At 35.2% G+C, this 12,235-nt stretch overlaps 1 protein-coding gene across 2 annotated transcripts in view; it reads left to right on the forward strand.

Annotated features, from left to right (window-relative positions):
- Positions 1-12,235, forward strand: part of LRRK2 (leucine rich repeat kinase 2) — a 158,777-nt gene that overhangs the window by 15,416 nt on the left and 131,126 nt on the right. For both annotated transcript variants that reach the window (XM_066258115.1, XM_066258116.1), the window contains 5 exons: positions 1,779-1,910; positions 2,861-2,980; positions 3,449-3,588; positions 3,674-3,753; positions 5,109-5,215. In XM_066258115.1, coding sequence (XP_066114212.1) covers positions 1,779-1,910; positions 2,861-2,980; positions 3,449-3,588; positions 3,674-3,753; positions 5,109-5,215 — 579 coding nt within the window. The remainder of the gene's footprint in view (positions 1-1,778; positions 1,911-2,860; positions 2,981-3,448; positions 3,589-3,673; positions 3,754-5,108; positions 5,216-12,235) is intronic.

A 12,235-nucleotide genomic window follows, 5' to 3' on the forward strand; every position in this document is an offset into this window, starting at 1 on the left:
CCAAATGTTAAAGGGCTTGAAAAGCCACAGGAAGGAATTTAAACTTTGTTGAGATCCTTGTTTAGTATTTTTTGATGTTTTGAAATCTTGCCACTTTTATCACAAAGAAGTACAGATAAGAAATTAATTTGCTGTATATACTACCAGTGATTGTCAATGGGCTAAAATAATGCTTCATATTCTATTACTTTTATAAGTTTATGAGCATTTTGTATTTCATGTATTACCTGGGTGTGTTTATGTGGGATATACACATGCATTTATCTAGTAATATTTTCATCTTCACACATGAAAAATCGTGAGGATTAAATGGGTTAAATAATGTGAAAATTGTAGACAAGTCCCTGTTATGTAATAAATGTTATAAAAACATACACAATATTATTACATACTTCGCATTTCATATATAGAGTATATTATATAAATATGCATGTGTGATTTCAGACACGGAAATCTGCAGATGTGAGACTTCAGTAAAAACCCAATTCCCTCATGAAAGAAAGCCCTTTCATTATGATGATTATAAAATCCATCATTTTCTAATCCATAGGAAGTTAAACACTTGGAAGTAGGCGGGGCTGGACAATTATAGAGAATGGACATACTTTTGGATTTCTCTGAGTCATCCACTCTCAACAAACTGTATATAGTCCTCATTTTACTTTTCCTTGACTATATTTATGCATTTAATTATTTATTTGGAGCTGGCTGTTTTCGAAATTCATTCTTTTCCACCCACATCTGACATAACTCCAGTGAAAATGTGTTGATTCATAATGAAAAGGTCAAAGAAAGTAGCAAATAAAAAAAAATCAATGTTCTAAACACTGGTTATAATTGGAAGATATTTGCCTTTGAGTCTTAGAGAAAATCATGTCTGTTATTCTGAGTCAACAAAGGAAATTGTTTTAAGATGCCATTTTCTTTCATTATAACATGTTTTGCTATATTAAAAAACTTTAAGCACAACTTAAACATTAAAAAATTTTTGTTTTTGGAAAACGGTTAGTTTGTGCTGCAAAAGAAAGAAAAATGTTTTGCAAAAATCTCTTTTTGTGTGTTTTACTAATAGGTCATTTCGTTCAGATATGTCAATTAGTTTTCCCACATAGGTTCTGTTCACACATTCCCTCTTTCTATTAACTAATTGCCTTTCCCAGTGGATCTTTTCCTTCCTTCCTGGCTCACCAGTGTCTGTCCCTAAATCACATATTTCAATATCCTGCCTCTCCTCCCTGTCCTCATTCTTTCCCATCTGGCTCACAGTCCCTCTGGAATCGAAGCTGCTGCCTCGCCCACCGGCTGCTCTGCTGCTGCCCTCCTGAAGGGACAGAAACAGATCATTGCTGATTTTAGCTGTTTAATTAAGGATCATAATCTATATTTTTCTTTTGTTGGTTTGAGGAAGAAGAACAATTAAAAGCCACTGCCCAATGGACTAATGGCTCATTAAGAAATAAGCTCTCTATTCATTTATTTGAGAATGTATGGCCAAGACATTATATTTTTATACTTACATAAAACACTCTCAATTTTTCCTTTAAGTTTTTAAGCCAGGAAATGGGAATAAAACAACTTCCCTTTAATGTTAGAGATGAGTCCTAAATCCTATTCTCAATGAACAACATAATATTTTTATAGCTATTTGATAAACATGATATTTAAATTTGGAAATGTAGCCATTATGCTGCCTTAGAATCTATAGAAGAAGTCTTTGTGTGCATGTTTCAAAGGGGAAATTATTACCTTACTGATGATTATGATGCTTTAAAATTTAGGCAATAATGTTGAAGTCCTCATGAGTGGCAACGTCAGGTGTTACAATATTGTGGTAGAAGCCATGAAAGCATTCCCTATGAATGAAAAAATTCAAGAAGTGAGTTGCTGCTTGCTCCATAGGCTTACATTAGGTGAGTTATAATTCTTGCTTCATTTATTATCACAGTCTATATCAGGGGTCCCCAATCTACGGCCTGCGGGCCGCATGCGACCCCCCGAGGCCATTTATCTGGCCCCCGCTGCACTTCTGGAAGGGGCACCTCTTTCATTGGTGGTCAGTGAGAGGAGCATAGTTCCCATTGAAATACTGGTCAGTTTGTTGATTTAAATTTACTTGTTCTTTATTTTAAATATTGTATTTGTTCCCGTTTTGTTTTTTACTTTAAAATAAGATATGTGCAGTGTACATAGGGATTTGTTCATAGTTTTTTTTATAGTCCAGCCCTCCAACGGTCTGAGGGACAGTGAACTGGCCCCCTGTGTAAAAAGTTTGGGGACCCCTGGTCTATATGGTGGAAGAATACATAGCATATGTATGTTTTATGTTGATGGAAAAGTAACATACTAACGTACATTGGATGGAATTATTATAAAACTGTAAACTGTTCTGCCATGCTTACTGATGAGGGCCCATTTTAGCAAGTCTGTGTGTATTATACAAAATCATGGAGTCAATAAGGGGTGAAATCAGGCTGAGAACTCAGATTTATACATCCCTAAACAAGAGCATTTCTTCTAAAATATAGTCGCCACTTATTAACAGACACTTCATTCTTTTTATATGATATAGTGAGGATATGAGAAGAAGTCAAAGAACACAAAGTTAATGTAACCAAACATATCATTATTTTTCCTGGTCAGTTCCATTGTCTAAGTAAGATTATTGAATGACTGCCTGGAATAAATTTTTAAAACTTTAAGCAATCATCTTAAGCTATTTGAATTAAAGTAAATATTTGTTTTAATGTCATTAAAATATCCATGACTAGCTAAATTGATTGATTTAAAAACTGTTATATAAATAATGGTAATTTTAAGTTCCATGGATGAGAACTCAGTTAATAACTCACTTCACTTTTAGGTAATTTTTTTAACATCCTGGTGTTACACGAGGTCCATGAGTTTGTGGTGAATGCTGTGCAGCTGTATTCGGACAATGCGGCACTGCAAATCGCAGCGCTCAGCTGCCTGGCGCTCCTCAGTAAGTAACTGTGTGACAAAGGACATTCTTACAGGTGAACGAGATCCTGATGGTGAACAATATAACAGATAACATTATAACAAGAAAGTCATATGTAGAGAAGGACCCATTAAATGCCCTTTCTGTCCTACTGTAACTCATTTTTCAATAGCGGATACTTGAAAGGGAACTAACCTTTCCCAAGTTTATACATCAGCAAATATATCTTTGATTTGACTTTGTTATAGGACAGCTAATCTCTGTGAATTGCCTTCTACTCCATTAGTTTTGCTTGACATCCTCATCCTCATTTGATCATTTATCTAGATGGACTAGCAGTATTATGAGGTGTGTAATATATTAGAAAGGTCTTTTTAATTAACCAAGGCCCCTACTAAAGAATACCTCTCTCTGTTAATGTTTCGAAACATGGACTTAGAGTTGGTCATTCAAACTCTAAGTAAGGCACGTGTTTATATATTTTTCAAGCTGAGACCATTTTCTTAAATCAAGACTTAGAAGAAAAGAATGAGAATCAGGAGAATGAGGAGGAGGAAGAAGACAAATTGTTTTGGCTAGAAGCCTGTTACAAAGCCTTAACGGGACATAGGAAGAACAAGCTCGTGCAGGTTGGACTCCTTTGTAAATATTATAATTAGAATTGTTTGTTTGGTGAAATGTTTTGACAGTTTTTTTTTCCCTCCGCTAATCCAGGAGGCTGCATGCTGGGCCCTGAACAATCTCCTTATGTACCAACACGGTTTGCACGAGAAGATTGGAGATGAAGATGGCCAGTCAGTGGTTTTGATTTTATATGATCAAAAATTTTAGTTCCATTTTAATCTATATAAAAGATCATCGCTGCAGATTTTATTGTTAGAAATATTTTTGATCTAGGTGTTATGTTTCAATTCCTGCCACAGAATGGTTGTGGATATACAACATTTCCATCCCATTGCCTCCAGTAGTCAGTAAAAGGCTGCCTATTTGAGAGGGATTACTGAGACATTTGGAATCAAGAGCCATTCAGTAAACTATGAATCATCAAGAAAGAACCTTCCAATTTTACGGCTGTTTGTTTAAAAATGCCATATTAATTAATTTCAGGTGACAGAAATCGCAGGGCCATCTGTGACCTTTTCTGCTGCAGTGACTAGCCAGCAGGTTGTCGATACCAGGATTTAGTATGTGCTTGGAACCCTCCCACAGTGATTTGATTCCCTACCTGATGTTGCATGTTGACCTGTCTTCTTTTGAGAGCATTCTTTGTAGCTGACAGCTCTTCAGGAAGCTTTCAATGGGAACGTATTCAAGCATCATAAACCCAGCATTCTCTTCCAAGGATATTCACTGTAAACAGCTGGTTTAGGTATATCAGATTTGTATCAGGGTCACAAACCATCGCTTGTGGCAAATGTTTACATTTGTGCTGTTCATTCTTGGTATGCTCTGAATTTTAAAATTTGAAAGACTTATCTTGGAAACTTAAATAATAATATTCTACATCTCAAATCCTGACAGCCTGTTTGCATAGCTATTCACTGCCAGTGAAAAGAGCATTAATAACACATATGCTATTTAATTAAACATACCCATTTCGAAAGAAACAGTAATCGTGATCCACTTTGAGCAGTCTTTTCAAGAGATTAGGGGAAGGTAGGTTCGTGTCACAGTTATAAATTTCACTTCGTGTAGCACACTGATTTCTCAGTATCCATGGGGATCTTTAAAATAAACATATTATGAAAAGAAAATATATCTGTGTTCTACATTAAAAAAATCATGCTGCTGCTTTATAATTTTTTAGTTTTCCTTTCTTGCTTCCATTATGTTTTTTTTCTCATTTTATCTTGGGGTACACCTAAAAAGGTGTACTCCAAGCACCTCTTTATAGATTTGTTAAGTCTTCCCCTCCCTCTACTGCTTATCATCTTTGAAGAAACAGAAATGCTAATTTATGAGTATTTAATGAATTTAAATCTAAAGTTTAAATATAAAACTACTTAATTATAATTCACTCTTGTAAGTGGAGGTGATATAAAATGCTAATATGCCCTTACTTTTTTAGAGAGATTAGACAATGATAAGTGAGTATTTGAGAAAAGTACTAACATGATGATTATTAACACTGTGGTTGAATTTGTGAAAGGTTCCCAGCTCACAGGGAAGTGATGCTGTCCATGCTGATGCATTCTTCATCGAAAGAAGTCTTCCAGGCATCTGCCAATGCACTGTCCACTCTCTTGGAGCAAAATGGTAAGGGGTGCGCCATATATTAAAAAATAAAAAAGGAACACATTTTGTGTTTTTTAAATTATAAAAGCAATGTGTTGTAAAAATGTGATATGTATATTTATATACATATATAAAAGTATATACGTATATATATAAATATATACATATTAGCTATATAAGTAAAAATAAAGAAGAAAAACATTTTGATGTGTTTCTTTTAGACTTCTATATATGTACTCACACATGATATATATGATATATTTCTAATTTCTTATGCAGAAATGGAATTATATCTCTTTATAAACAGAGTTTAACTTTTTTATGTTGACAAATATAAATTCTTACAATTTCTTTTTTAATGGCTGTGTAGTTTTCCAGTGTATGCCTATATTCTGTTTTATAAACTGATTTCTTATTGATGGACTTTTACCTTGTGTCCACTGGGATTTTTTTTTTTTTTAGTGCCTATAATAAACACCAAATGGTTCCTCTTTTTCATTTTGGTTTATACACTGTTCCTGTTATTTTCTTAGGAAAATTTTCTGGAAATACAATGGGTAGAGAGATAGTCATTGTTTTAAAATTTGCTGAAATTGTCCACTATAAATTTTATTTTTGAAAATAATCCAGGCCTAACCTGTGGTGGCACAGTGGATAAAGCGTTGACCTGGAATGCTGAGGTCGCTGGTTTGAAGCCCTGCACTTGTCAGGTCAAGGCACATATGGGAGTTGATGCTTCCTGTTCCTCCCCCTTCTCTCTCTCTTTCTCTCTCTCCCTCTAAAATGAATAAATAAAAATTAAAAAAAAAGAAGATAGTCCTTCACATGTAAGTTGTATAGCTTTGTGTTGTGAAGGAAAGAGAAAAAACCTGGCTGTTAGAGTTTTGGAAAGACTCTAGAGGTTTAAAACTGAGATTCAGGCTATTCAGATTTCCGCCCACCTGAACAGGAAATACTGCCAGAAAATCTTGGGGGAGAACTCATTTTAAAGGCTTTGGGACTTGGCAGTTCTTGCAGGATATTTTCAGAAAAGGAAAAGAGAGAAAAATACTAAACACCTCAAACAGGGACCAATGTAGTAGAGAAGCTGGATAGAGTGAAAAGAATCAAGAAACCACCTCATTGCATGTTCTTCTACATTGTTATGTAAGTCAAATCCAGAGGAGAAACACTTCTAACTCCACTTCTCAGATGGGACTTGAATAAAAGGCTTAGGCTGCCAGAAGTCCTTAGAGACCGACAGGGGGCGCCTTTGGGGATAATGAATCAGAGCAGGAGTGGTAAGAAAGGAAATTGTCCTCTTGAATTACTGTCTTCTACTGCACAGAGGCTAAATAGAGATCTCGTTCCTGAAAATGAGGACCAGACTGGACTATTTTTGTGTGGGGCATCTAGGAGAGTAGACCGACCTTTACTGTGTACAGACAACACTGTGTTGGTGCTGTAATTCTTAACCACCTGGAAATCATCATTGATACGCCAACAAAATAACCATGATTTTGTGAGATTTGGGCTACTCTTATTATGGTATCTGAAGATCAGTTACATTTGAAGTCAACCTTGCTATCTTTGTTCAGAACCAGTTCTCAGCTTTTTCTGGTTCCTTATTTCTTTGCTCTTGGCCACCTGCCAGGTGAAGTGTCCTTAGATCCCTTTGTACTATTGTCCTTGGATTTCTGCCTTAGGAAAGTATTAAGGCATCGAGCAGCTCACTCACCAATCTTCGCGGGCACCTCCTCGTTGAAAGATGTTGGGAGTGAAGGGGCTGGATATGGCTTTTTTTTTTTAGAAGAATGATGAAATTGGAAGCCAGAAGAATTGGGTTCTGCCACTGGCCCCAAGGCAAAGAACCAAACATCGTGTGTGACATTTTTCATTTAATTAATTAACTCAGTTAATATTTATTGAATTCCTGCTACGTACCACACAATGCCTCAGGCACATGGGATACATCAATTAAATAGAAATACCAGGCTTGTGGAGCTTAAAATCTAGGGGGAAGATAGATAATAAGACTAAATAAAACTATCTGCTCTGTCAGGTGGGTAAGAAAAAAATGAAGCAATTTTTTTTGCAGGATATCTGTTAGGGGTTCAAGGAGATAAAATTGTGACGAGGCAGTCATGAAAGAAGGTGACTATTGAAGTAAAGACACGAAGGATATTGTATATTGTTGTTGGTCTTTTAAAGCAGACAATTTATCACTGAAATGAAATGAATGAGATCAAGAGTATTATGCAGGTAACTGGTAAAAGAAATAAAATGTGTAAAATGTTCTAGAAACTCTAAAGTGACTCTATGTTGTAATTTCTAATAGGTCTAGTGTTTCATGAAATTTATATTTTCAGTTTTCAAGTCTCAAATTGGGTTAATCTTCCAATTAATATATATTTTTATTAATATTGTATATTAGTACATATTATATTAATATAATTAGTAATATAAAAATAAAGACAGTAATTTCTTTTTTTGTGTGACAGAGATAGAGACAGAGAGAGGGACAGTTAGGGACAGCCAGACAGGAAGGGAGAGAGATGAGAAGCATCAGTTCTTCATTGAGGCTCCTTAGGATTGTTCATTGCTTTCTCATATGTGCCTTGACTCGAGTGCTACAGCAGACCAAGTGACCCCTTGCTCAAGCCAGATGAGCCCGCGCTCAAGCTGGCGACCTCGGAATTTCAAACCTGGGCCCTTCACGTCCCAGTCTGACACTCTATACACTGCGCCACCGCCTGGTCAGGCAAAGACAATGGTTCTTAAAATGAGGTTCCTGGACCAGCCACGTTGCCTGGGAACTTGTTAAAAGTGTCAATTCTAGAGCCCCCTATAGACCTACTGAATCATAAATTCTGGAGTTGGGGCTCAGTCTGTGTTTTATCAGTCCCGCAGGTGATTCTAGGCACACTTAACGTATGAGAACTGCTTGTCTAGAGTAACTTCTATATTTTAAAGTATCTCTTTGGTTAGAATTTAGCACTTTAGGATGCGTTATTAAAAATTCTTATGTAATTAAGCAAAATAACCAATTTCTTATCACATTTTGATTTGTGATATCTTAGCTGATTTCTCAGTTGGAGGTAATTTAAAATGTGTTTATCACTTCTACTTATATCTGAGTTGTTTTTTCCCTTCTCAATTTAAAATTGATAACTCGTATTTCAAAATACTTAAGTTAAAACTTCATAAGTTTCATTTTCTACGGCTTTCACTATATCAAATTATATTGTATAATGTTGGAATTGATATTTATATACAGACGTTTCAAAACAATTGATATGTAAATGGAGACTTTAAAATATTGGATTTGTATTTAGTGAAAATGTTTATTGGAGGAGGGAATCATTCTGTAATCATTATTATTATTTTTTATGTGAAAGAGACAGAGAGAGACAGAGATAGGGGCAGATAGGGACAGCTAGACAGGAAGGGAGAGAGATGAGAAGCATCAATTCTTTGTTGCAGCACCTTAGTTGTTCATTGATTGCTTTCTCATATGTGCCTTGATCGTGGGGCTATAGCAGACCTAGTAACCCCTTGCTCAAGCCAGCAACCTTGGGTTCAAGCTGATGAGCCCATGCTCAAACCTGAGGAGTCCATGCTCAAGCTGGAGACCTTGGGGTTTTGAACCTGGATTCTCCACATCCCAGACCTATGCTCTCTCCACTGCACCTCTGCCTGGTTAGGCTATAATCATTATTGTTGGAATATGTTTACTTTTCTACATAGAATGTAAAACTAGCTATAAACCATATCTTTGTGTTTCCCAGTAGATGCCAAGTTTATATTTATGATTTTTTTGGGGTGTATTTTGTTTGAAAATGGAAGTAGGAAATAAAATTGTCTGTATTTGAAAAAAAATTTAGTTGGTTTTAATAATTTTTTATTGATACCCATTTAGGGCTCATGGAACATTCTGTCTCAAAATTTTGGCAGCACAGCCAGTATTACACACACAAGAAAAATTCAGTTTCTATGGCAAACAGGAAAGCAATTGACATGTACTGCAACATTACATTCTCTACACTGCTTGTGCACATTTGTGCCACATACAGCACATTTCCTTTGCTTTTCTTCACAGGCCCTTTCCAATACATGTCCAATTGGATCAAATCTAACACCTTCAGGTTCACAGCTTCTCCTTGTCATGCTTGAACTGGGTTCTTTGGTGACTTTAGGGTTGGATAATGAGTCTTTCTTCATATATGTTCATGCAATGTTGCATCTGAAGTCTAATAATGACATGCTTTCATTCGAAGCATTATAGAGAGCATGGATGTTAACAATAGCGACATCAATGGCATTTGTAAAAAGAGGACAATACCACTTCTTCCCTCTAAATTTGATGTGATACTTTTGGACATTCCAGTCCAGCTTGTCAACACCACCCATGTATTTGTTATATTGCCCTACAATGTGGTCTATCCCCTCGACATTCTTTCTTTTCTTTCTTAGAATATTTTTTCACTTTTTCTAAAGGTAGTACTCCTAAATAAGTTGACATAATTTTGACACAGTTATTCTCATTCTGAATCAATGCAAAAATGTCATTATTTTTATCGTAACAGTAATCGTATGACCCACGTTGTTCTTTTTTCATAATGCTATCAGATTTCAAGGGACACTTATTCATTCTATTTTACCGAGCTGTTCCTGTTGCCTTTATATTACATTCTTTCAGTCTCAATAATAATTCAAAGCTGGTAAAGAAGTCGAAAAATACTTCATATTCTGATGGATACTGCAGAAAAGAAGTCATCCTCATTATTACAGCGACTGGTACACCACTGACAACTTGTTGTTCTTCACATTTTCCTTCATAAATATCCATATGAAAACAATACCCAGCTTCAGAGCAGCACATGGCCCATTGTTTGAAACCAAACCTGATTGGCTTTCCTCTTATAAATTGTTTCAAGAAGAGGTGTCCATAATATCTTACTGTTTGCTCATTGACTGAAAGCTTTTGAGCAAATATTCTGAACTTTTTAAACTTTGAATTCAATTTGTCAATCAGAGGCCGAATTTTAAAAAGTTTATCTTTCTTTTCCATGGCAACTATGGAACTATTGTCGTTGAAATGCAAGTTTCTTTTTATTTCTAAAAACCTGTGCTTTGGCATACAGTTTCTAACACAGGTAAGATTCATATCTTCATCCTCACACCAGTATAATTGTTCCTGTGGTAAGGAATGGTATCCAGATAACAAAAATATTCCAATAAACTTTCTAAGGCAATTTGTTGAAAGGTCAAAATTATGTCTGTTGTTTTGTCTCGCATACATTACACTTTGGGTTACTATGTAGCTTAGCAAATCTTCATCAAAAAATTCTTCAAATATGTCAACAGGTGATTTATTTTTCAAATGTTGAGTTATTTTTTATTTCATGGCAGATAAATTATCATTCTGTAATGTACTGCTGCAAAACTTTTTGACCTATTTTTCCAGTCACTCTTGGGCAACTCTTTACATTTTGTTTTTGCATAGATGATGGGATGTCTTCTAAGGCACTAGAATGTACTTCTCATTGACCAGGAACATCCTGAGGAAGAGTGTCTTCTAACATATTTTCGTCAAGTTACTCACAATCTGCTACTGCATCCAAGTTATTGGGAGGCAGTTCAACTATATCGATAGTTTCTTGTTCTAATTGGTCAAAAAGTTCGTCATTTATGAGTAGTTCTATATCTTTAACACTAAGAAATTCTCTAGCAGCCTTACTGCCCTGAAAACTGCAGAAGCAAAAAACAAACTATGAATTACTGCTGTACCTAAATATTGTCAATTTTAAACATAGAACGTTCCATGGGCCCCAAATGGGGAACCGCGTATTTTACAGTTTATCTTTTATAATAGGTATTATATGGACTTACATATTATTGTGCTATCAACAGTCTCACACATAAACCTGCCAAAAAACCCAAAAAAAATTATAACCAAAAGTTCCACGGAAAACAACGTAAACGTCGGAACGCCATTTTACCCCAAAAGTTATACATTTTTATGTCAAACACTTTTACCAGTTAGGCAATATTGAAACAGAAAATACTTTTGAAAATTAGAAGGTCTCTGTGTTTAAAAGAACGCACATCTATTCATTATAACTATACTGTAAGTGAGAAAAAAAATGAAATATTAAAATCCCCACGTGTAAACCATGGCAGTTAAAGTTAAGCCTTGGTATTACATTGTGAAAATATGCAATTATTTACCATGTATACCAGGGTTTTTTTTTATTGCTTTGCACATGAAGGCATACCTAGAAATGAGAAGCTTGTACAGACCACTAGGCTTAATGGAGAAGGTAGCTCAAGGCTGAAGGCATCCAGCCTGGTTCCATTCCTGGCTCCACGTTATGGTCCCCCAGGTGCTGAGAGGTGGTCACTATCTCCACATACCTGTAACTTACCCCCAGATCACTAATGTCAGGTATACCTAGTGAGTGTTAGCTGTATAGAAGCACAGTTATTTTGTGAAATTGTTTTAAATATTAGAATGACATTTAATTTTCATTCTTATTTTGGAGGGCGTTATTTTTAAAATGCACTGCTCACAAAAATTGGGGGATCAGGGAACATGCAGATGCTCCAGTACTTTCAGCCTTTTGTATAGTGCATTTTCACCAATGAAATAAAAGTTCATTTTGGATCTCATTTGCATGATCAAACAATTGTCTTTGACTTGTCGTTTTGCTTTTCTAATGTTCTTGTTTAAAAAAAAATCAAACGTTTCTTTTTTTAATTGCTTTATATTCATTTTGAAATATCCCCTAATTTTTGGGAGCAGTATATTATTCTATAAAACTGCTCTTTTCACATGGACTAGGATATGTGATTCCATTGATCAGTCTACTTTGTGAATGAAATTTTTAAAATTAAAACTTTAACAAATGGTTAACAAGTGAAAAACAATTTGAAATGGTATATATTATAAAGAAACAAACATTAATACTCTTTTGGTTGTCAAAGAAATAGAAATGATGTATGTACTTGTCTATACTTTCCTATGATTTTGGACTACCTTAGTATTCTGTGTCATTGCAA

This window comes from Saccopteryx bilineata, chromosome 2, assembly GCF_036850765.1.
Source record: "Saccopteryx bilineata isolate mSacBil1 chromosome 2, mSacBil1_pri_phased_curated, whole genome shotgun sequence".
Taxonomy (NCBI): Eukaryota; Metazoa; Chordata; class Mammalia; order Chiroptera; family Emballonuridae; genus Saccopteryx; species Saccopteryx bilineata.